Here is a 26,898-nt window from a genome sequence, read left to right as displayed (position 1 = left end):
ATTAATCGCATTTTAATCGCATATAAATATTTGACCTGAGAACAGTGAGAAGTAATTTTTTTTCACATGGATTTATAGTATACCATTGAATAATGACTGAATACATAAGCTTAAGCAACAAAATATTGTTTATTTTTGTTCAACCAAGTCTAGCAGACCAGTGCAATTTTTTGCCATGAAGTGTAGCAATAGCATATTTAGAAACAATTTAGAAATAGTACATTTCAGAAATTCAGGAAGCTTATAGGTGCTGGAACCTTCTGTAAAGTGTTTTTTAAGTAAAACACAATACTGTCAATTACATTCAGAACATTGGAAACACTGACTATTAGAAAACATCTCTCTGTTGCTTCAGAGGCCATAACATACTAAGTCCAACTCTCAATAACCTTGGCCAAAACAATAAAGAGTTCAACATAAACTGTTGCACCAACAAAATAATACATAGTTCAACATAAAGTGTAAAGTCCACGCTAGCTGCTATATGTTTTGCATTTAGGTGATACTTGAGGCTGGATGTGCTGCCGCGGTGATATGCGAACGCTAGTTGGTGCTTCAGTATAATCGGTCCCGCCGAAACGCATCCAGTGAGAAACGTTCCGCGGTGCAAAAATAAGTTATTAAAAATGCGGGAATTTTTTTTCCTGTTATTAATTAATCTTAGTTAACGCGTTATTTTTTGTGTAATTAATTAATCGCAATTAACGCGTTAAAGTCCCGGCCCTATTTGAAATATTTACAATTTTGAAGATTACAATATAAAACTTTTTTTATTCCTTTGAGGCAAAGCTGAATTTTCAGCAGCCAGCTGTCAGTGCCACATGATCCTTCAATAATCATTTCAATATGATAAAATCACTAAATGATTTGCTCAATAATCTTATCTTGTTATTATCAGATGTTGTGCTGCTATATTTTTGTGGAAATTGTATTTGAATTATAATTTTGTTTATTGTCACTTTTGATCAATTTAATGCACCTATTTCCACAACTTTTGAACAATGGTGTATCTTAAAATTTTCCAGTCTACAAATGGCTACAACAAATATATTTAAACTTACAAGAATAAATTAAGTTTGTAACACCGTGTTTTGTTGGAGAATTATCAATAATAATGATATTAAGAAACAAATTAATAGGTTTCAACATTCTGTTATACATTTTTGTATAACAAACAACGTTGGTACTGTGTAATTTTGGATCGCCGTTTTAATGACCATTATATTTGAGTCCTGAAGCTAAATCAGAACCATTACCCAGCTGCACACTTCACATTTTCATTAAATGGGAAAAACAAACAAACAGAAGAATAGAACAACTTAAATGTCTTTAATGTTTCCTCTATAATTTTAATAATACAGGAAAAACAAGTCTATTGTTTGTGTGAAGGAACATCACTACTCTATAACTGAAGCGTGGCGTTACACGCTCAAGAACTAAACAATTGCTCGGAGGAGCTACAAAATTATCAATGAGTGAAGCAACTCAATACGCTTTTATTGAACCGCCCTCATTTGTACACCAGATAACATCCTTCTGCGGGAGAAAGGAGGGAACAAATGGAAATAAAAATTCCAGCATGTGCACTACTGCAAGGTAATACAAATGATCTGGATGCCTGACTCATTATATTTTCCTCACTGAACAACGACAACGGACGGTTATTAGAATATTTCTCTCCCGAATTGAACAAAATAACTCCTCCATACATCACAGCAACACTGTCATGCATTTAGCGTATATATGTATATATGAAATGGACATGCTAATGTGCTTCACAGTGCTGTACTCCCCTCCGAGGACATCTGAGCATTAAAACTGTAGTTCGGCGGCTCAGGGAGGCCTCGCCCCACTAAATCATGTCTGCTGATTGCCCCCACAGACACATGTTCTTGGTCCTGATCCATTTAGCAGCCGGCTTGGCTCATTAGGTTCTGACACAGCGTGCATGTGTGTGTGTGTGTGAAGAATATGCTAATGGTTAAGTGGGACGCGTGCTGGTTTGGGTGAGGAGGATACCAGTCTATACTAATTAGCCTGGAGCTCAAACCTCAACCTCCATCCCAGTGGAAGAAATGAATGAAAACACTGATTATTAACGTTTTATGGCCCTGGAGGAAAGTGCATACATCCACAAATAACAAACAAGGTTTTAAGACAACGAGAAAAGGTTAAGGTAGTGAAAATGTCCTGCGGTCCATTATAAACGACACATCTTTGGTTAAATGCTGCAGTTCGAGCCCCGTCTACTGAATTACAGGTAAGAATGGATGAAGTAGGAGGCTTAGAAAGCCTTTCTCTGGAGGCCTAATTTATGAGCATGCTGATCAATGGTTAATTAAGCAGAGAGACTGAGCAGCGTGAATGAAGGAAGAGGGGTGAAAGAGTAAAGAAAAGCTGCAAGAATGAGGGTTGGTCATGGGAAATGTAGTTTTCTATAATAACAACATTGTTTACATTGGCTGTATTGGCTATGAAATTAATACGGCTGACATTTCAACTGAGGAGCTTCAAGAAAGGCTTACAAATGATTCATTATGTCTGAAAGCTCTGAGATTGCTGCCTGTGTGCCTCGTTGATGCATGGATTTACTCTGTGTGATTAACTAACAAGGACTTTATAAGGCAAGGTTTTGAGAATTCAAATAGACATAAAGGTATGTGAGAGAGAAAGAAAAATCTTCCCTCTGAACACAAGATCAATACAAAGATCTTTACATCATGATGTTATAAACCTTTCTAACTTGTCACAATTACTGACTGTGACACTTCTACTCATTTAAAAGAGTTTCAAATTGATTTTTTTTTTTCATACTGTAAGTAGTTACATTAAATGAGGTCGAAACCGTACAATATACTTATCTCTGCAGGTTGTAACTTTGGCACCATTATGATTTAAAATAATTTAAGGAGGCAATTAAAATGGGCTGACTTTTTTACAGCAAGAGAGAGACTATCAAGATCTTATTGTTCCTCTTTTCACAGATGAGAGTCATGATTTGCAAAGAATCAGCCTGATCCTTGAAAACATGTTCCCTCAAAGAAAGGGGGTGGAGTGGGGAGGGCAGGAGAATTCTGCTGACTTGTATTTATTTTCACCCTCACCGGCTCAAACTCAATTTTCCTTCCCACTTCCAAAAACTCTTCGCACTTTTCATATCACCCCGTTGTTATAGCCATCCATGGGAATTGCATAAGTGACATCCCACTTCACTGGATTTAGCCATCCAATGCTCTGTGAACAAAAAACTGCAACATAATATGTGCCATTCCCATGAGCTGGTCCATGAGTGCACTCAAAAAAATAAAACTTTGGTTGAACATGATTTAATCGTGGACAGTGGTTCCACGTGATTACACCACATTATCTTAACAACACTAGATGATGTTAAACCAGCTTGAAATATTTGTGTTCATTTTACATGAACAGATGACATTGATTAAACGTGATTTACATACTTATTTTTAACATGATACAATGTTTTTTATTGAACTATAATTAATCATGCTATCTTAAATTTAATCCTTTATGTTAAGCCTATAGGTTTGAATCACTTTTAATGAATCCCATTTAGTCAAGTTACTACTATGTTATAAAATAATATCACATCACCATTTTTCCCCATACTTCAATGATGACTACAGACACAGCAAATATGCAATAAATCCTTTTTACTAGGGAACAGCTTACAGCATGTGTCACACTTTCAACAACACTTCAAATACTTAAAACATTAAGGCTGAATTTTTTTACCTAATTTATATAAAACACAAATGTGTACAGAAATGTTTTCCTTTACACAGGAACTGCTTCCTATTTCTCCATGAACATGTTCACATGACATGACTGCATGTGCTCTTAAGGAAATGTTTAAAATACTTGACTACAAATTAAGAACATTCAAAGCAGTGCAGCATGAGCATACTTAATTCTACAATGCAAAATGAAAATGAAAAACAGGTTCACATTCCTACATGTACAACAAATGCAGGTTAAACCTATATATATATATATATATATATATATATATATATATATATATATATATATATATATAAAAAAAAAATTAGCAAAGTGTGTTTGCTTTTAATGCACTTCACAAAAAAATAAAAAATCTGCATCTGCATCAAGCTGTCTGTAATTCTATTCTAATTCCAAAATGTGCCTGCATAATTTTTGTGAAGGACAAACAAATACATGTGCTATGTAGAACATCTTTGAAAACTATTTAAAATACATTTTCATTAAAACGTCTTTCCTTCAAGAACACTCAGAAGCCATTAAAACCATCAGTTAAACAAAAATTGTTTAAAAGAAAAAAAAAAAAATTAAATTGTCAACATTAACTAACCCCTGTGTCGTTGAAACCCCTAAACCCCTGATGGTTTTCCTTGACCTTCTGACTTTTTTTTAGGAAATTTTTGAATTTTGAATTTTTAGGAAACTATTCCTCTTTACATATGCCCTTATGTACAAAAACATAAAAAAAGGCAAAACTCAATAAAGGCATTAAAATGTGTGAACATGAAACATGAACTTGCTTTGAGTATTTGACACAAAAACAATTAGTTATAGATTCAGGGTGTAAAAAGCTTGGTCTTGAGCGCTTGAACTTTGGTGGAGAGTTTGTGTCCATCAAGCTCCAGGAACACTTTTTGCAGGAGTTCAAAGGTGTATCGAAGCTCCTTCGGATAACTTAGATTTAGGGCATATATTAGCCCAATCAGCAATGCAACACCATTAGTTACATTACCAAGCCCTTCTAGTGCTGTAACTCCTTCAAGAACTACTCCAACGTCCGCAGGTTCATCTTCACATCCTTCACATCCTTCACCTCCATCACATCTGATGACAAAAACGCCCATCACCATCTCTTTGAATGCAGTTTCAGCGTTGGAAAAGTCGACATCCTATAAACAGAACAAAGTACATTAATAATAATATAAAATTTATTGTTATACACAAAAAATATTGTCAGAAAATTCAGGCAATAATACCATGTACTCCTTGATGAGATTGTCAGGATCCTCATTTAGGTAGACAAACAGGGCTTTGAGGACACACTCCCTCTTAACATTAATGCAGGCACACTAGGGAAAATAAAGACAATTAGCATAAGAGTGAGATGCTAAAATTAACATGTACCAATAAACTAATACATTTTCAAGTCACACAAGTCATAATTGAGAAACAAATCATTAATTTATCTAGAAAAACAATTTCTGCAGTTATCATACCTTTGTAAGTGGCACAAGAAGTTTTCTTATCCTTCGTCCCTGAGCTCCACCTCTCTTGGCAAATATCCTCAGAAGACTTGGAGTGTGTTCATCCAGCTTTGAGAAGAATTTTGAAATTAAGGCGACAGTTGTTACCCGTGCAAATTCAGCACAAACCTAAAACACAAAGATAAACACCACAACTTTAATGTATGCCCAAAAAAGCTAGCTAGCCTATGTGTTTTCATATGGTAAAATTATTTTATTTGACTTACTGGCATTTTAATACATTTAATTTTATGTAAAATCCCACTTAGACATTAGGGTGAATTACCTCATTTTCTTGGAACAAAGCTGGCCATCTGCCCATAAAGTCAACAATAAGTGGAGATTCTTTGACAACCTCTTGTCTTCTCAATGCAAATGATAGGTCCATTAATCTTCTCAGAGTTTGCTCGTTGTTCTTCTTCTTAACCTCAGAAAGAAGGGAGACTCTTATTTGCTCCATGCTGTCAGGAGTTTCACCAGGAAGAAATGAGGGACAAAAGTTAACTTCAGCCTTGCGTGGCTTCTTGACCCCAAAAGCTGGATTGCTTACACCCATAGGTTTGTGCTTCATGGCATTTACAGTCACTTCACCACAACCAAGATTTCGCAGCTTGGTTCTGTAATTTGACATTTTATATTTAAGGCTTCTTTTCCAGCCACTGCAGCCTGTTAAGGATCCTTGTTCCTTAAGGCAAGGATGCCGTTTTATAAGAGCTTCAGCCACTTCACTGAATTCAGCATCAGAAAGGTACACTTTGAATTTTACTATTTCTTCAGCAAGTCCATACAAAATGTCTGATTTCAGCTTTGGGTCTGGATTCAGCAGAATGCCATTTTTTTGGTATTCTGAATTGCCTTGTTCCAGCTTAATTTCTGCATCATAGGAGAAACGGGGCACAACAAAACAGGTTGGCCAAGAAGACCTTGTATTCAAAGTCAACTCTTGGGGGTCAAGGGATGAAGAATGTGATACTTCAGAGGATGATCTTGAAGACAGAATGTCTGTGTCACATGATGAGGGAGATGGAGATACTGCTAAAGAGTCACAGAGTTTGATGACCTTAAGGGTGCTTTTGTTCTGAACATCAGTTGTGGAAGTCAGGTTCACAAAATCTTGTAAGTCAGGGTCCATGATTTGAAGTCTGAATTCTCCCATTAAATTACACTGTGTCTGTATCTCATTCATTAACTCTGCCAAAGAACAAAGGACTCCATTCTGAAGTGTCACTTTCTGTGCACTGTTCTCTCCCAGAATTACACGCAGGATGATGGTGGAGGTCATTTTTACAATCCTGTTGATGAGAAAAAAAAAAAGAACTGTATTGTTTGCACTGTAGGTACATAAGCTTCATTCATACAGTTAAACAAGAAATATTTAAATGGCACCTGTTATGAATGAATTTGTCTTTTCAGTGACACCAAACGAAGACCTCCTACCTTGTAGTCAGCCAATGGATATCCATCAGCTAATTCACTTAGTTCAAGAAAGAAAATCTCCCTTGATGGAGAAGAGGTCAGTTCAAAGGCCCTAAAATGCTCCCTATACCAACCACACAGACCTTTAAGTACAAAACACAGTCCCTTCTGCACTATACACATCTGAATAATCTCTGCAAATTCAGGGAGCCCGTCTAAAGAGCGACAAACAACAATCATTCCATTTCTGTAACTGAGGCCTTTACTGGTGACACTTGTGGTGATCTGGACGAATTCAGTGTCTGGGTACTTGTCTTGGATGACCTGTGTTATTTCTGTTCTCAAAACAGTCAGAGGCACTGTTGATACAGTTGATACATCTAGTGCAGATTTTTCAAGATGGTACGATTTCAAACTGTGAGAAATCATTAGCTGGTGCTTAGCTGCAAGTGTAAGGGGGATATTTTTGAAACAATTGGTAACCCGAGCAACTTGCTTGAAAAAGTGGTGTTTGGCTTCAAAGCGCATAGTCCACAGATGCACAAGTGGACCATATGACTTGATAAGTTCAGGGTAATGTTCCAAAAAGTGCTCTTTTGGAATTAACTTCACACCTGGAAAAACTTCCTGAAACCTCTGTCGGTGTTCAGAAATTTTGCCATCAAGGTATGCAATTGACTCATCAGTGTGAACTGGTGATACCACAAGCTCAACAATGTCTTTGAGATCCATAAGCACCAGCCATGCAGGCTCATCTTCTGGCACCATGTGTCCTACAAGAAATGGAAGCAACCTTATCAGGTTCCAGTTCTCGTGAGCATTGCCTCCAATAGTATTCTGGCTGAACATTGAGCGAGGGATTGCATGAGGTCTGTTTGTCTTATCCGTCCATTTATAGGGGAAATTAACAATACGTTCATTGAGAAATTCAAAGGTGAAGTACTTCTTTGATAAAAGCATTGATAAACAATGTTTAAGCTCAAATGGTACAACACCTTCAAAAACATCATGCATGACATCCGGGGGATAGCCAGAGAGAACATGAAAATGAGCAAGGCGTGTGGAGAATACACATTCTTTTTTAACACCAAAACAACAGCTGCCAGTCTGTTGTGCAGATTTCAGGTGAGCATCATAACTCTCTCTCTTTCTAAGGCTAAAACCACCTGACCGAACCTCATTAATCTGAATTTCCGAGCTCTTTCCAGTGCAGAATCTGCAGTAATACTCAGAAGAAAAACTCTCAACATAACCAGCTATGCTATGGGCCCCAAGGTTGTCTGCAATCACGACATGCACAGTACCCTTCACAAAATGACCAACTGAAGGAATAAAAATGCCAACTTCTTCTAAATGTGCCAGGTCCTCAAGAAGAGGCTCAAGGATTTTATTGAAGCCGTATTCTTTCACGTCATTACTTTTACACAACACAGCCAAGTAAATGGACGACATTGTTGCATGAGAACTTGTAGGCAAATTGCTTAGAGTCCAATACACTGCACAGAGCTTGTGTGCTCTCCGAGAGGTACCAAGTGGGTTACACACTTCAAAATCATCAACATACAACCTTAACAAAAGGCGCAAGTCATCTCCTGACAGGAATGCATTTTCCCTAAAGATACTGCCATCCTGATAGGATGAATAAACAGCTTCATTATGCTCATATCTGTGGTTTGCCAGTATTGTTTCAATCACATCCTCCTTGGCTAACAGCTGTTGCAGGAATTTTAAAATGGGAACATACTGATAAGTTTTTCCCTGTTGTGAATCAAGGATGTATTCAACAGGTTCAACAACACAAAAGTGACTTTTATAAAACTCCTTGCGCCGATACACTGTGCTTAGTGGACCACGCGGTTCTATTGCTGTGTGCAGTGGATGAGATTCACACACAGCTTTAGCAATATTTTGAATAATTGCATCCTCACAGGCAAGACTGTGTTCCTGAAACAGTTCTTTGAGCCTGTCACATGTAGCAGTTTGGGATGAGGTACTCAACAAAAAATGCAGTTCTTCTAAAAACTCATTAACTGCTATGCCTGGAACATGAAAGAAATGTTCCAATTTCAATAACATTGCTGCAAAATTTTCAACAATAACACTAGGTAGGTCCTGAACTTCTGCACTGCTTCCAAAACATACATCATCAGAAGCAACTTCATTAACCTGTACACTTTCATGAGCGTCACTGTCACACTCATGTGTCCTAGACGTAGATACTACACCAAACTTAAAGTCACTCAATGAATGGGGAGTGTGTTTTCTGTTTTTGTGGGACCTAAAGGTACCGTAAACATTTGTCTGAAAATCACAACCAGAAAACATGCAAGTAACCACTTCATTTTTCTTCAAATGTGTACCCATGTGAACAAAATAATCCTTTTCAGAACTAAGTTCAGAGTTTGAACACAGATGACAGCTGAAGGCAGTCAGTTCTGATTGTGCAGGATCTTGATGATTTGCATGGACTCTACTAAGATGGACCAATAAAGCGTTCCATGTCTTAAAAGAACAAGGACAACTTGAATGCATGCATGGGAATGAGTGGCTTCGGCCAAAGTGTTTATGCTTTAACTTGTAATGTTTCAACAACTCAGATCTAGAAGATGCTGAAAACTCACAGGTCTTACACTTCCACATATCTAAATAAGTCTTTCAGTGTTAAGCCAAAGAAAAGTTGTCAGACAATTGAATTAAAAAAAAAAAAATGTTAGTTGATGGTTGTAGTTCATGGTTTGAAACCATATACAAATATAAGCTATTACAGCCGGGCCATATACACCATTATTTGATATCTTGATATTGTCAAATTTCTTAATGATATTCAATATATTTCTCAATATGTTTGCATTTTCTTTTCAATAACACAAAAATTCAGATTTTATTGTAACCCCATTAAAAAACAAACAAACACATAACAATTTTAGAACAGTTATTATAGAGTAAAATGCAAACGTATAAAATAAATATATAAAAGAATATAAAAAGGGCAATACTGGACGCTTGGCACAAAGTTTTAGGTAAGTATGCTTGAATTTGAAATATTCTAAATTTGCAATATTCTAAAATTCTACATGGTCCTCAAAATTACTGCGATATTAACTCTAATATTCAATGCATCTCCCAGCCCTAATGGCTATTCTCTCAAAAAAGCAGTAGTATCAACAAACATAAAATCACAATAATGCAAATGGATGGACATGCAAGTTACCTGTTTGTTTGAGGTTTGATTGGAGTTGTTGGTGTGGTGATCTTTCAGGCATAAGAATCGTGCATTCTGTCATAAATACATTAGTGTCAACAAGGCACGTGCATCACCAGCGTTGCCATATTATAATATTACAATACATTTCAACAATTTTCCTATTTAAAGCTTCACATTTCTGTAGTTACACTGTGCAATCTGCCATAAATACATTACGTTCAACCAACATAATAAAACTGTTAGCTTATATTATTTCTAATAACACTGATGCAAATGCATAGATGAGTGAAGTTAACGGTTACTTGTTCGTTGGCTGTTTAATAGAGTTTATGACGCGGCCATCTCATTTAGGCTTAAAATCGTGCATTCTGTCATAATAACACATAAGTATCAACCGACATCATGAAAACGTTTGATATTATTGTTTCTAATAACATGGATGGAAACGGATGAACACGTACCTGTTGGTTTTAAGCTTATTTCCAGTTAATGGCGCGGCCGCGACGATCTCCTTCCAACGTGCGCAGCATTAACGCATTTCATGATTGTTGCCGCCCTGATATGCAAATGGCGTCACAGCAAATTTCCGCTTCCTTCAGGTTGAGAATGTTGTTTATTTTCAGGATGTTTTGACATTCCGTCCGACTGACTTTATAAAAACACACATTTTATATGTGCGATTGACTTTTTTAAAACATTATTTGTATCAGTCTGATTGATTATCTAGTTTCTTCGTTCAAAATAAAAGTTATTTTAAATTAGTACATATGAATAATTTTTATGTGCTTTATTTTTCAAAACTTAGAAAGTAGATATTAGACCAAATAAATATGAACAACAGTAAAGGCCTTAATTTTTTTTTTTTTTTTATTAAATTTTCATTTATGTTGCTTTGCACTAAATGTGCACAATAAATGTTGATTATTAAACTCCACAATAGCTTTATTTTGTCACTAAACATACTAATAGACTAATGTGTGCTTTATTCAACACAAACCAAATACCCTAAATAATACATTGTCTTTCAAATAACAGCAATTTAAGACAAATAACAAACTTAAAAACACCAATAACCATTTAATAACACTTCTATAATTATAGTAAAGCTATAAATTAATAATAAAAAAAAAAATCAAATAAAGCATATATATTATGTAAGTTATTATATATTTTTTAATTCAGTCATAAAGGTTTGACTGAGCTAAGTGATTGAAACATGTACTTTTAAAATGAAAACTTTAAGTTAAACCAATGAGTGACAGTTTTAAGTCAGTTTAACATGATGCAATCATGTTAAAATGAAAAATAGCCACAATGGCATTAATTCAACATGAATTGTTTAGGTAAAGTGAACAGAACTGGAAATTCATTTTTTTGAGTGTGATATTAACATCCTCCACTGTCCAGCAGGGTTTTAACGTGTCCATGTCTCTAATGCAGCACACTTTGTCCCAAATGATTGTCACTCTGAAATTGCTGGAGCTGGCAGAACAAGCTGCAATATCAGATGCACCACAACCAACTGCCAGGTGCCCATTCTTTTTAGTGACGTTAATGGCTTTTTGTGGGGAAAAGGCTTTTTTGCCCTTCTTAATAACAGTGCTTGCTAATGATAAGCAATCACACATTTGTAAGCAATCACACTCACCTGGCAGACAATAACACGGTTGGAAAAAAACATCCAGTAGAATTTCATAGACATCACTGCATACTAGATTCAAACTTGCATTATCCACCTACGCAACAGTGCAGTTAACTCAATGTACTTACAACTGAACCCTACTAAATGAAGTTACTTTGGAAACCTAAAGGTAAACATGATGCCAACTCATCTATACAAGCACTTACTGTATCCACCTATCTTTTCCCGCTTTCTTTTCTTTTACTGAATTGATTTGGCCTTGAGGGAAAGAACGAGCCTTCTGATTAATGAATCTTGAAAAAGCCACTGTTTCACTTGAAAAATGGCAACGCACCAAGCACAACGCCCAGCGCTTAAAGAGAAGGAAGAGACGAAAAACTCAACAAGCTGAATCGGCCAAGAAAACCGTGTCATGCTTTTTTTTATTGGAGACTTGAGCTCACTTAATTCCCTCCCTCCCATTTTCTCTCTGAATCCTTCCCTCAGTCTCTTTTGCTGAGTCTTGGCTCAGTGTGAAATTTTTTTTTTTTTACATCCCTGATTGTGACAGAAGATGAACAAAAAGACAAACACAATGGCAGTCCTTCACAATTATTTGCTCTCATGCCTAGGTCTAGGTAATATCTCAAACTCAAAACAATAGAAAAAAATTAAAATATATATTTAATTAAAATATATGCACATTATTATTGTGGTTTTGTTATTATTATTGTATTATTTGTATTTATATTTAATTATTGTGTTTTAATATCACTTTAGAATATTTTATATTGTATATAATAGACAACTGTTAATTATTGCCGTTAATAGTGTTCATCATCTGTTTGATTACGTCTTTAATTAATTTAATTTCTGTCATATGCATATAAACTGACAGTCACCACTGATAAGCTACTATTAAATATTGTAGAAAGTAATTTTCTGTAAAATTGCTTTGCAATGATCTGTATCGTAAAAAGCATATTCAAATAAACTTGAATTGAATAAATAATTAATATTTATATTATAAATGTTACAAATGATTCACAGTATTGTTATAAGTATTCAGTTAAGCATGTCAAATCATGTTTTTTAAATGCTTTGTATTTTTATTACTGTAATGGACACATTGGGCAACAAACAAAAAGTTATCATTTTAAACATTGTTTTGGCATTTGCAATAACTCTTAATGCCACAGTGTTCTTTTGAACTTGAAATATAACAATGTTCTTCAGAAGACTTGAGAAAAGACTTTCATCTTTAAAGAATAGCGGCATACAGTACTAGAGTCTGAAACAGAGCTCTAGGGTGAAAGAGACAGAGAAAGAGAGAGAAATGGGGGGCTAAAAATGTACATAGTGCATCAGAGAGTGAGTGCAGATCCTTGATTTACTGTTCTATTCTCTGTCCTCTCTTCTTTCACTTCAGGTTCAACCAATACACCTGCTGCACTGATCTAGGACCAGCTGCGATGCTCTAATATTGACACAGGTCAAGTGGCCAGCCCTGCACTGCAGAGGAGTATTTGGATCAGTAGGGCTCTAAAAGAAGAAAAATAAAGTATGAGAGAGAGAGGGAGAGACAAAGAATAAGACGGGGAGGCTTTAGTCATCACATCATCCTCCCATAGTGCAGCACTGCAGCGCTCAGTCCTCAATGCCTCTGTCGCCTGCCTTAACCTACATAACCAACCAGCCAGAGACACACAGCCATGTCCTCAGCATGAAAATGCCTCTAGACACAGAGGAAGAGAGGGGGCAAAAAGAGCGGGTGAAGCAACATAATGTGGTAAAGAGTCTGAGAAAGTATACGTGTATGTTTATGTATTTGCCTTATGTAACTACCTCAAGATACAATACACATAATAATAATATATTTAAGCAACATACAGTATTTAGACAAATTGCTCTTTAATAACTAAACTGCTGAAAATCAGTGGTTGTGAATATAGAATTTTTTTGTTTTGTTTGATGGCTAATGCTAATGTTGATATATTCAAAAGCTATATATATATATGATATCACAATAATTTAAAATAGTAAACACATGCATAACAACTGCTGAAATGAAATTTATTTGATATATTTACTAAATGAAAAATAAATTCATTGAAATAATTTAAAACTGGATAAAAAAAGTTGCCAACTTCTTGATTTTCACAAAGTAAATAAACTGTTTAAAGGGGGGGGGGGGGGGGGGGGGTGAAATGCTATTTCATGCATACTGAGTTTTTTACACTGTTAAAGAGTTGGATTCCCATGCTAAACATGGACAAAGTTTTGAAAATTAAGTTGTACGTTTGAAGGAGTATTTTTGTTCCCAAAATACTTCTTCCGGTTTGTCACAAGTTTCGGAAAGTTTTTTTCGAGTATGGCTCTGTGTGACGTTAGATGGAGCGGAATTTCCTTAAATGTGTCCTGAGGGCACTTCTCCCGGAAGAGCGCACGCTCCCATAGAGCAGAGCACAGGACAGACATTTCACTGATCAGAGCGATTCACTGATCAGAGCGAGAGCGTCGCGAAAAGTCACAAAAGAATTGTCTTTTTAGTTGCCAGGGCAAGACAACCCTGGACAGATTACCACAAAAAAAAAAAACAGCATTAAGGGACACGTGGATGGAGTTTATTTTTACAGAGCATCAACGGAGTTGTGCAAGTGTTTTTGTTTGTTCCCTGCATTTCGAAGATGCTTGTTTTACAAACAAGGCCCAGTTTGACGACAGATTTGCGTATCGTTTATTTCTTAAGAATGATGCAATCCCAACGAAAAAGGGTCACGATCGTGTGTTGGAACCACAGGCGGTGAGTAAAACTGCTTCAAATATCTCTGCCTCCTTGTTAGTGCGTCTCCTCCCATGCCGGAGACCCCGGTTCGAGCCCCGCTCGGAGCGAGTCGTTGCTGCTGCTGCTCTCGTTCAGTTTCAGCCTCGGGATCTGATTCTGGATGATAAATAAACGGCTGAATCTCACGTTTCCCTCACGATAATGTCACAGCTTCCACATGCTCTCAACACAAAAGCCTACTGGCGCTTGTGATTCTTTAGCTCCGCCCACACGTCACGCCTCCAGCCACTCGTGTTTTTCCGGGAAAAATCGGTACAGACTATCTATCTCTTATGAATATAATAAAACTAAAGACTTTTTGGAGTTATGAAGGATGCAGTACTACTCTATAGGTACTCAAGATTAACAGGATATTGAGTGTAAACGAGCATTTCACCCCCCCCCCCCCCCCCTTAAAATCTGACTAAAATAGAAAAAAATACTATAACTAACAGTGCACTCAGTAACCTGGTAACTATGTGTGCAATGGGAATCCTTTTTTTTTATTTTTATAAATAAACAAACACAATGTAGCTCTTATTTCTCACAAATTAATAAATAGTTTATTAGATATTAAAAGACTTGTTGTGGTACTTCATTGGACATAACTTTAGACAGAAGCTCTGTGCACGCAGGTGCTGGTGTTTTTAGCACTGTCAGAATCAAAGTCCAGCTTCTGACATATCAGCCAAACAGAAAATTCATTGGACGATGACAAGTATCAGCCAATAACAGTTGACCACCCTATTGAAAATAACACCACATAAAAAGTAAAACAAATTCAAATATTACTAATAGGGGGTATGAAAAATATTATGAAGAATTTGTCTCTTTTTCCCCCCATCAAACTAAATAATCTGAAATTTGAAATAACTTTTCTTTTCATTTCATGTCACCTTATTTTTCAATCCCTGCTCTAGGGATTGTTTCCAAATCCAATCAGGTCCTTGATTGCATCTATTTTTTTCATTTTATTTTTTCTTTTATCTTTTTTTTTGTGTGGAAAATCCTGTTTGACTCTTAAATATAGCACATTATAGAAGTAAATGTTGACTTTAGGAAGAGAGAGAAAGAGCTGGGCATAAAGGCAATAGAGAATACAGGCAGAATGTTCAGTGCTTCGTTATTGTCCCTGGCATCCTGCCTGTGACAGTCGATTGTCATATCTCTGGCCGTTATGATGGTAGCACTTATTGTGTGTTGTCTAATGCCTATTATACATGAACATTCAGACAAGGGCACAGACAGACCCAGGCATCCACAACAGAGAGTCAAAACACACACACACACACACATCTAAACACCCCTATTGGACAGAAAAGAAAGAAAGAAATACCAAGAAAAGGGGTTGATGTACCAATTAAATGGCTAGATCTTGTTTTTATTGTGACCACCAAACCAGATTACTATCGATACTGAAACAACATCTGTTTCCCAGAATTCCCAGTATTACCAGGAGTAGCCAGGACCCACTTGCCATAAGAGCAACCATTTGGCTTAATAGTCTCATTCTGTGTGTGTGTGTGTGTGTGTGTGTGTGTGCGCATATGTTAACAGAACAGGAAGGAAATGGTGTAATAGCCCACTCAATGCATTTCAACCGCTGATATGATGGTGAATGCATTGCTTGAATTCCATTTGAGGACAGACTAGCAACCAGTTCTTCTATTTTTATCTCTAAAATTTGACAGAATATGATTACATATAGAAGTGCAAGTGTCTGTGTGTGTATACGCGTGTCTTACATAATAAATTTACTAATCTAGCTGAGCGTCATCATGCAACGCGGATTTACTCAAATCCCCTCAACAGCAGGAAGAGGAAATCAGGCCATAGACAGGCAGTGACCTTGCTGTGTCGGTCACGTGATGCGTGGCAGTGACTGAACTGAATATCAATGCGGATCAATGCAATTCAGAGATATTTCTATCGATGCTTCACAAACAAACCAATGACAGCTATGGTTAAACGTGATAAAACCAAGCAGCAACCTCCCGCTCTCTCTCTTGAAGCCAACAAGGTAGTGACTAAAACTGTAATTCATCGACTGGCTGCTGGAGGCTGGCTGCTAAAGGGAGTCAATCCCATAGACTCCCCATGTTAAAATGGCCAACTTTACAGAAGAAACAAAACATGTTTACAGTCTGGTTCAAATAATGTCTATATAGATAATTTTGCCCTTCATGACAATTGTGAGGGGGGATATTTTTTTTTTATAACTCATTCGTTTAAATTATATTAAGCCTTAAAGTGCTGCATAATTAAGGGCGTGGCCACTGGAGTGACAGATAGATTGTCGCTGCTGTCACCGTTGTCACGCTAGGTGGGCATGGCTTCAGCAACCAGCTCCCGCCTGTTTGCCCATTTTATATAACGGGAGAGTCGCGTGGTGAAGCGCTGCCAAGATGGTGATGGCCCGCTCTGCACACTTTGAGTTTCAGATATGCTCTTCAGGAGTCTACAGGTGATGTCACGGACACTATGTCCATGTTTTTATACAGTCTATGGATAAAATGAGCGGACTGGACGTTCGTCAATAATGCTCGTGTTTGCAATGAATGAAGTCTGTACTTCCCGGTCAGAGAGCACCTGTCCATCAAAAGCTCACTATCCAATCAGAGTAGATCCCTGTTAAGCCCGTCCAAGCCAAAAACACCAAGCCAAAAACTGCGAAGCATAAGCGAAATCTGTGGCAATGAATTCAGAATCCACGATTAGCGAAAACGGAGCTTTGAAAAAGCATATTTGAAGAGCCTACTAAATTTCTGCGACTGAGTTCATTTTTTTCATTTTCATTGTGTTTTTCTTGTTTTGTAATGGATATTTTTGATAGTTTCTGAAAAAGTTACATTCAGTTTTATAAAGTTTCGTTCATTATTATTGAACCAAATGAAATTCCATAAAATAGCCCCTAGACCTCATATCATATCATATCATATCATAGTTATCATGAAAAAAGCTGGGAAATTTCAACTTTGACAATATGGGACCTTTAACACTGAAAGAATTTCACAGTGTCATGCCATAGAAACCTGCAATCCAATCCGGTTGCTCGTATTTGAGTTTATCTGTCCCGTCAAACACACTCTGGCACAACTTTAAACTTTCAGTTAAAAGTTGATTTTTAAAAAATGTTATAATATTACTCAATGCATCTCAATATTATCTCATTGCAGAGACAGCTAAAAGTAAGTAATTTCCTTGGAGACAATGTGGGCAGTAGAACTGTCTGGGAAACCCATATTTATTTAAATAGTTTAACATATATTAACATACTAAAATATTATATATACACTATATATATACACACACACACACACACACACACAAATACAATCTTTTCTAAATACACAAATAACCATGCAAGTAAGTCAGTAAGTTTAAAACATGAACTGATCAAAACAGTAAATATATTTACACAAGATTTACTTGCTGTTTATTTTAATGCCTATTCATCAAAGAATCTTAAACAAAAGTAAATAAATAAAAAATCTTTAGCAGCACTTAGCATATCAGAATGATTTCTGAAGCATCGTGTGACACTTAAACTGGAGTAATGGCTGCTGAATATTCAGCTTTGCCATCTCAGGAATAAATTACATTTTAAAATGCATTAAAATAGAAAACAGATATTTTAAATTAATTATTCATAATATTTCATAATATAACTGTTTTAATAATATTTCACAATATTACTGTCGTTACTTTAACTTTTATCAAACAAACGCAGCCTTGGCGAGCAATAAGAAGAGAAAATCCTACCAACCCAAAATATATATATATATATATATCAGAATTCTGTTAGAAGCGCTGAAAACCTTTTTAGGGACAACAAATTTCTGCAGAGCTGCTACACTTCACACATTACCTTTAAGTCTTACAACCCAACAGGTGCCTCACACACAGAGGGATGTGAATGCGAGTGTGTCTGTGTGTCCAATGGTTTCATTCATGTCCTTAATCCGCTTGGCCCTCATCACTGGTCTGTTTTATAACACTGATGTGTGAGTATACTTCAAACTCCATGGTAGCTGTGTGTGTGAATGTGATTCTTTTGAGCATTTGACCTTCATCTAACCTTAAAATGAGAGCCTATGAGAAAGAGATAAGAATAGAACAATCTATCAAGGGCGGGGGGGGGGGGGGGGGGGCAAACCAGAGGAGACGGGAGGAGCATCACACCCTAGTGAGGACACAGATCTCATTAAAATGGCTGCCGAGTGGTGACATGATGGCCAGCGTAGACTTAAATCTCTGAGATGCATGACAAGAGACAATCTAGGGTGTGTGTGCAGTTGTGAGAGAATCCTGCTTTTATCTTGTTTACTTTCCCCCTTAAGCTATCCCTTACATCTGAGCAACACACAGGCTCTGGACCAAGACCACTAAACACCTGGACAGGTTCTGCAGATGAAAACCCCCACGCATACAACAAAAGCGGATAGAAATTACATAAACAAGCAGAAACCATCAAATCTGACCTTTTGACAGCACCACCTTTTATCGCCAGCTTAATTCATTCCTGTCAATACAACACACACACTAACCTCACAGTTCTATCCAACCATAAATGAATCCAACGAGCTGTTCTGAATGAACAGATGCACAAACAGTGAGGTAAATATCGTTTACACAGTCCTAGTATTAGACTACAGAGAAGTCAGTAACTATCAGATGAACACATGGAGATTCAGGAGCCTGGTGTCCAACTCCCTATCTGGCTCAGTTCAGCCCATCTGTTACAGGGTATGAGACCAGCACACACACATCTATACCCATATGTTTGGGCTCTTCATCTTGTGAGATCACAGAGTCTATACTCCAGCAAGGCATCAAACACATTAAACACATGCACACATGCTCATATATCCTCCGACCATGTGGCCTCCTGCCTCCCTGTCTTTAATCAGTTCATTGAAATCAATTAGAACATTGATCCGATGCTTCTGCATGAATAAACAAGACATGCTGTCTGGTGCTGGTGCTAACACACACACACACAGCAAAAAAGCTGAAATGACACATCTACATATTGCACTACTGTACACAAATATTGAAGATGGCCAAAAGAATCCCGCCTTATCAAATGGTTTCACTATTTTAGTTGAGATGAAACTGGAAGACTTTCTGAGTGTATATGGGTGGCAGGCTATTTTGAAAGGAACATTTCAAAGATGAAAAGAAAGAATTTTGGGAGAATCAATAAATTATTAATCATTTATCGCTATCGTGTGAATAATATGTAATCATGTAATCAATAAAAAATAACTGTAGTCTGACTACAAGTATTTTAAAATGTAATTGAATCCATTGAGCAGTGAATTATCACCTGTAAACTGAATGTGCTTTGCAGGTTAATTAACCAAAACACATCTTAAAGATATGACATTAATCAGAAATATACACAACATAAATGTAATATTATAACTTGTATATCTCCACAAAATGACACAAAAGAACAAATGCACTTTTTACCTAGATATAGTACATTACATGTATGTCAGAATGTGAGTAGAGAGGCACCGATTGACCGGCCAGTGATTGGAATCAGATAATTTTTCCATCATTGGCCCGGATCAGTGACCGGCCGGTCATTCTCACGCCTTGTCAATTCTGAGCCGATCCTTTTATTGCCAATGGCGCCGGCAATGACATCACAGCCACGTGCACACTCACAGTCGCATGTAAATGTCCATGTACAAGTGAGAATAATTCTAATTTTAATTGCAATCAGTGAAACAGCAACTGGTAATGTATGCAGACAGAGGCATAGTAATTGGTCGGGCAATTGCCTGGGCCCCCACAATTTGAGGGGGCCCCTGACAACTGACCATTTGAACAATTGTAAATGTAATTATTAAAGGGGTGCTATTATGCTTTTTCACTTTTTCAACCTTAGTTAGTCTGTAATGTTGCTGTTTGAGCATAAAAAAGATCTGCAGAGTTACTGAGTTCAAAGTAAATTTCAAAGTAAAATTTAAAATAATATATTTTATTTATTACTTTTCAAAAACTACAACAAACGCCTCGTTTGGATTACAACGCATATTTTCTGGTATTTGTGATATCACAAATATCGACAAATGGGACAAGACCTGGTTGAGCTGCACCAGAGAAGGCAGTGCATGTTATCACTATGTCAGGGACACGTTAGCTTTCCCAAGTCAGACGAACTAAAGAGTGGTTACAATCATCCGGGTTTAAATCACGCTCAAATTGATTTGATTTTGACGCAATATTTACACTGAAGCTCAAAGCAGGTGGCTATGGTAAGGTCATGACATTTCCTGACCAGATGCTGAGCGCTGCCTAGTATGAAATCTTGTTCTAGTACACCCACAAAACAAAATCAAGACTTTGTAAAAGAGCATAATAGGACCCCTTTAGTAATAACATGGAGCAATATATCTGCATCGTGTTTCGCTGGATGTGCTTACTTTTGCCTTGTGATGAGCTGGCCGCCATTTTCAAATTGGCACAGTCTGCATTTGCAAATTTAAACATAAAGAGGACTTAACAGTCTGGCAGCCAGAAGCAGAAATAAGTAAGAGAAGGAGGAACAGAGGAAACATGACAGTGGTAAATGATGGAGATAAGTTTGACTTAAGGATAATTATATGACAAACATGCTTGTTTTGTTAATTTCAACTTATTTTCGTTTACTTAATTACTGGTAATAGTCCAATTACTAATAGGGTTACTGAGAAACAGGTTAGCTAGGGGTGCACTTAGCAGCAGCATATTACGAAGTGTTAAGCACGTATTAAAGGGTTGGTTCAGCCAAAAATGAAAATTAAGTCATTAATGACTCACCCTCATGTTGTTCCAAACCCGTAAGACCTCCGTTTATATTCAGAACACAGTTTAAGATATGTACGGTATACTATCCATGTACAGAAAGGTAATAAAAACATCTTCAAAGTAGTCCATGTGACATCAGAGGCTCAGTTAGAATTTGTTGAAGCATCGAAAATACATGTTGGTCCAAAAATAAAAAAAATTATGACGCTGGTGACGTGTTACCTTTGTTATTGGGCGTACCAGAAAACACGTCAGCAGGGTCATATGTCAGCAGAGTCGTGAGGTCTTACGGGTTTGAGGCGCTACATTGATCTGTCACTCCAGATTAAACAGCATTTATTGTTTAAATACTGCAATACAATACTGTACTGCCCTTCAATGTTCTAAAATATTATATATATATATATATATATATATATATATATATATATATATATATATATATATATATATATATATATAAGCGCCCATTGTTCTGTGTCTCTTACATCTATCTGACAAGCCCATGTCAAACCAACAGAGCTGTGCTTTAAAGGGGTCATATACTGTAATGCAATTAAAAAATTGTCTTTCTTTTTTGGAGAGTTACAAGCTCTTGGTGCATGAAGAAGATCTGTAAAGTTGCAAAGACTAAAGTCTCAAATCCAAAGAGATATTCTTTATCAAAGTTAAGACTTTGCCATGCCCCCTAAAATGGCTCATTTAAACACGCCCCCACATGTCTACATCATTATGTGGAAATATCTGCATAATGCCGTCCAAACATTCACGCAAAGAAAGAAGGCGTGATTTCAGTAACCGCAGTTAGTGTTGATGCAGCCATGACAGGGAGATGCTGTGTGTATCTAGGAGAAAACAAAAGCACTTTATTTGGCCTTCAGAAAGTAGATGCATTTAGGATTCTTTAAGATTACTTACAACAGAACAACAACGCATTTTATGGATTAAACGTTTCGTGAACCTAGGAGAGGAGGTAATTCTGATTTTGCTATGACAATCTGGTGCTTCTGAATCAGCTACTGGAAGTATATTTGGTTATTAGTTTAAGTATTTGCTAGTGAATGTTCAAATGCGGAGTTTTGAGCATTGCGTATGTGTGGTGCGCGCATGCATGTGTGAGAGAAAAGGAGAGAGAGACATACTGCAAACACATACAAGCTTCATCACTGTGTCTGTCACACAACTGAGAGTAAAATTATGGATATTATTAACTGTCTTTAAATTTATTTTAAAAGATGAACTTCCAGTTATGGAAAGGGACGTAACATTTCCGATGAGTGCTTGCGGTGTTCGGCCAATCACAATGCAATGGGTCAGTTGTCCAATCAGAGCACACTGCACTTGTCGGAAGGAGGGACTTTGTAGAAAAACACTCATTTGAGAGAGGCGGGGCATAGAGGACCTACAATAGTGTACAGTGTTTGAAAAATAATGTGTTTTTTGAACATTAAAGCATGTCAACATATTCTGTTACACCAAATAGACCAAATAATGATCTTTATAAAAGCTAAATAAATCCAAAAGAAAGACATGAAAAAAGTTGAAGTTGAAATTGCAGCAGAGGATCATTCATTAGCTCTGTTGATATTTCACCTACCTGTTTTTTTATGTCTTGCTTTTAAAATGACTATGAAGTATACTGTATCTACTGTATATAATGGTAATTTCATCTTAAGTTTTTGTTTTCCACCAGGAGACAATCCAAATTCTGTCATAAAGATGAAGATTTATATTTTGTTAAAAAATAAGCACTTTGTTTAAAACTTTTTACAATTTGTTCTATTATATGTGTTTTTACTACTTTTTATGTTGTATAAATATATTTCTAGGTAACAAAGATATATTAACAAAATAATCTTTTAGAAGGGCATCATCTATTAATTTTGCCTGGGGCCCCCACTCCATCTTGGTTCGCCTCTGAATGTATGTTGTGCCAGATGAGGCTTGCACAGCCTGAGTGAGTATGAGAGAAACAGCACACACAAAATACCTCACAGAAATGTATAGATGCATACATTTGATGCATATATAAATAAATAAGATGCATAGATGCATACAAAAAATATTCATTGCAAAATATGATTTGGGTAAGCAACATTATACAGCCATGATGTTTTCCAGAATATCAATATTAACACAATTGCAATGTGACACTAATTTTATACAGTAGTATTTCAATAAACAAGAAATACAAGTTAAAATTAAATGACTTATATAGGCAGTCGGCTCCACCCATAGTGGCGGGCTGAAAAGCCCTTTGTTCATGCAGTTATAACGTAAACAAATAAGGCTTCAGTATTCAGAGTAAACAGGAGTTTCCCCAAACCATTTTGTGCAACGCTCATTCCCTGGTCCCGTTTTCTTAGGGAACCAAGGTTACATTAGTAACTGGATGCAATTTGCAGCGAGTGGAAAAATGAGCATCTACTGTAACAAATCAGTTCAACACAAGGACAGTCACACAGTTGCTTCCATCCATTAAACTGCTCCCAAATGACACCGGGAGCTCCATATCTGCTATTTGGGCCAGAGAGAAAGAGAGAACTCAGCATTCCCTGCTGAAAGAACAGAGAGCTTCTGTCTCTTCCCAATCCTGCTCTCCGCTAGGTTTGGAATGGCCATACTAGGATAGCATATAAATGTGGCCCATTCTTTCAGACTGTGTGTGTGGGGGGTAACTGCTGCTCTTGCTTTGACCTCTCCTCCCATCAAATGTTCGGCACATCAGTGAACCAGCGATTACTTGTATTTTATATACGATGATAGGTTTATGTTCCACTGTGTGTGTGTAAGTGTGTGTGTTGCAGCAGGTCAGAGAATGATGCTGAGGGCCAGAGTGATTCTTTGATAATCTAATTTTCGCACTCTATGACGTCAAAGCATTTTCAAATATACCAAGAAAAAAAAAAAGAGGGTGTGTTCTAACACCAATTTAACAAATTGTACATGGTCTACATGGGGTGAAATCATTACTATATATATGTGTGTGTGGGTGTGTGTGTGTGTGTGTGTGTGTGAGTGTGTGTGTGTGTCTTAGATTGATCAGCTAATCAATTTATATATTTGAATCCAATTTTATTTTCTGTTTTGAATTTGAATACATTGCATAGGTGGGTAATAGTGATGTGGAATGGCATAGAAATGACTCAGAAAAAGTATAATTGACCAATAAATTCCTGCAAAGAATTTACAAATCCATGTTTTCGATTGGTAGCCTATTTCAATGCAGTGAGGGATAGCTACTCTCTGCACATGACATTTTTTAAGTTATAGCAAATTAATTGCAAATATTATATCAAAGCTTGAGATATAATGCAAAATGTATTTATTTATTTTAACAATTATTATTATTTTTTTTTAACAAAATGTAGGAAACCGGTGTCGTATTTCTCCTAAAAGAATTGGAGGGAACGGGGATATATGAATCTGTCCTGGCCAAAAAGGAAAGACACATTTAAAGCATTTCAATGCTTAGTATTAAAATGGGTCAATATTAACGTTTAATATCCCGACACACACACAATCATGCACGATACAGACACCGCGTGCCCGTTATGCCCCAACTGAAACGCGCACGGATGATGCGCCTGTCGCCCTGCATTTCAGAAAATGCTTTAGAACAGGTTGCAGCATCACGCAGTTTCAACAGCAGAAAGTAGCCCTCTCGTTTCCCCTCATGCCAACAACATTGTATGTACTTTCCAACTAAAAACCCTGCTTAATATGCAATAGCTTAAAAAATAGTAAGAGCAGAAAAAGATGAATTTATCATATAGTTTCCAATATTAGTTCCGTTACCTGGGAATGAGTAGCAGTCAGAAATCCGACGTCTGTAGGCTATATAGGAGATGTGTGGGTATTTCCTCGTTTTCTCAGTCGTTGCTCAGCGCAATTCCATCATCCTGAGCTCGGAATAAGCCAAAAGATTCTCCGCTGCCCGACAACAGCAGGAAATGTTTCACGGTTTATCCCGACAACACCCAGATAAAACAGATTCAGGTGAAACGATCTTAAAAGTGAGAAATCTTGTACGCACGCCGCTCGATCAACAGAACGTCTACGTAAATGAAGTCTAACGTTAGTTGGATTTGTCCGTTGAAAAGCTTGTTTGGAAACGACCGCCAGCTTCTGTCATCATAGAGCAAATGGGGAAAATTAAACGACAAAAACGAATTCACTTCTATGACTTGTTTTCCCCCTGCATGAGTCTAAACAACTCTCTCTTTCCATTTAAACGTATTTGACGTGATTTATTTCGGTTTTCCGGCAACAAACGCCGATTTAACGCGTTGACTTTAGCACTTAAGTCTCGAGTTTAATCTATCGGCATCTCGAGCGTCTGACTCCGGCTACTGGAGGTGGTCATAGCGCTCACCGGCTCCGCTGTCGGTTCCCCGTGATTCCGGGAGCTTTTGCCACGAAAGAGATGCTGTGAGGTTTTTGATTGCCCAATGCCCATCTCTCTCGCCCCCTCTCTGTCTTATGCGCGTTCACGCTCTCTGTGACGCTCTGTATCCAAGCTGCTCTGTCGCTCTGTACAACGCGCGCATTCCACACGCGGGCCTCAGCATCCCTGCGTTTCTATATGATACAGCTCCACTGGACAGTGGACACAACACTAACAGACCTCGACGAATAACGGCGTGCTGACGGCCGTGGTGCTGTCAAAAAACATGGCTGAATATCATATGATATGATACGTTTGATTTCTCTCTCCTTCCTCGCACACGAGGTCATCCTCAGTCCTGCATCAGAATGACGTCAAGGCATATTAAAGTGGCAGAAGCCCATCTTGTTCACCATCACACGACCGCGCCAGATGATGGGGGACCTTCGTTTATATCCCTGTTGTGCTAAGGCTTATTGGTTTGTTATTTGTATGAAAACGCTTATTTATTTATTTATTTTTTATAATGGTAAAATTATATATATATATATATATATATATATATATATATATATATATATATATATATATATATATATATATATATATATGTATATACACACACACACACTATGATGTCGTGATATTTTCAGTAGGCTAATATAATATTTCACCATTAATTCAAACCATTTATTTTCTCAGAAAATACACTGAATATTTTTTTTTTTTCAGAAACACTTTTCGCTAATAAATTGCTAATAAATTTCTGTCAAAAAAAAAAAAAAAAGTCAAGTAACATCGAATTAAAGGTGAAACTAATTCACTTTCTACTAAACAGAATCAAACCAGTCAAATAATAATAATTTATCATGGCACGTGGGGACACAAATGTCACCTGACAAAGACTTGCATAGTTTACAGGACTTACATTTACAAAATAGAAAGGAAACATAATAACATCCATTATTAATTAAATTACTTAAAAATCATTAAATATATGCAGATTTAAAATTAACTCAGTAGACTCGTAAACTACATAACATGCAATAATTTCACAATCCTCCATCACTTAACATCAGTCTGAGAAAGCATTCAGGAGATCTTAAACTCATGTAGACTGGTCTTACCTTAATTGGTACTGAACCTGAAGGCAGCAGGTGTGTCTAAATCTATCAAAGCAGTAGAAACATCTGCTCTGGGCAGAAGAGGGATTCATTCCTCCTGCTTCTCACAGCAGGAGGGAGACACTTACTGGCCTGCCTTGCCACAGTATCCCTTACATACCTTACAAGACCATACACACTAGTAAACAAAAGAGGCAGTTCTCCAAATGCTCCACAGACAATTTATCTACAGTGTGAGCGCTGGAGTCAGGATGCA

The 26,898-nt window shown here is 37.0% G+C and overlaps 2 protein-coding genes across 4 annotated transcripts in view; both read right to left on the bottom strand.

Moving 5' to 3' along the window:
- LOC128017177 (neuroligin-2) overlaps positions 1–25,841 on the bottom strand; it is a 173,673-nt gene extending 147,832 nt beyond the window's left edge. For both annotated transcript variants that reach the window (XM_052602427.1, XM_052602430.1), the window contains exon 1: positions 24,930–25,841. The gene's annotated coding sequence lies outside the window, so the exon portion shown is untranslated. The remainder of the gene's footprint in view (positions 1–24,929) is intronic.
- LOC128017178 (uncharacterized) lies at positions 4,056–8,355 on the bottom strand. Of its 2 annotated transcripts, none has more exons than XM_052602431.1 (3): positions 5,238–8,355; positions 4,998–5,090; positions 4,056–4,910 (listed from the first exon to the last, which is right to left on the bottom strand). In XM_052602431.1, the coding sequence occupies exon 1, from the start codon at positions 8,130–8,132 to the stop codon at positions 6,654–6,656; it is 1,479 nt and encodes a 492-aa protein (XP_052458391.1). In that variant the 5' UTR covers positions 8,133–8,355; the 3' UTR covers positions 4,056–4,910; positions 4,998–5,090; positions 5,238–6,653. Both variants share the same exon structure in this region, with proteins under 2 accessions (XP_052458391.1, XP_052458392.1).
- Positions 25,842–26,898: the final 1,057 nt, after the last annotated feature.

This window comes from Carassius gibelio, chromosome A7 (assembly GCF_023724105.1).
Source record: "Carassius gibelio isolate Cgi1373 ecotype wild population from Czech Republic chromosome A7, carGib1.2-hapl.c, whole genome shotgun sequence".
Lineage (NCBI taxonomy): Eukaryota > Metazoa > Chordata > Actinopteri > Cypriniformes > Cyprinidae > Carassius > Carassius gibelio.
The sequence above is the reverse complement of the archived record's forward strand: the minus strand, read 5'-3'. Positions and strand labels throughout refer to the sequence as shown.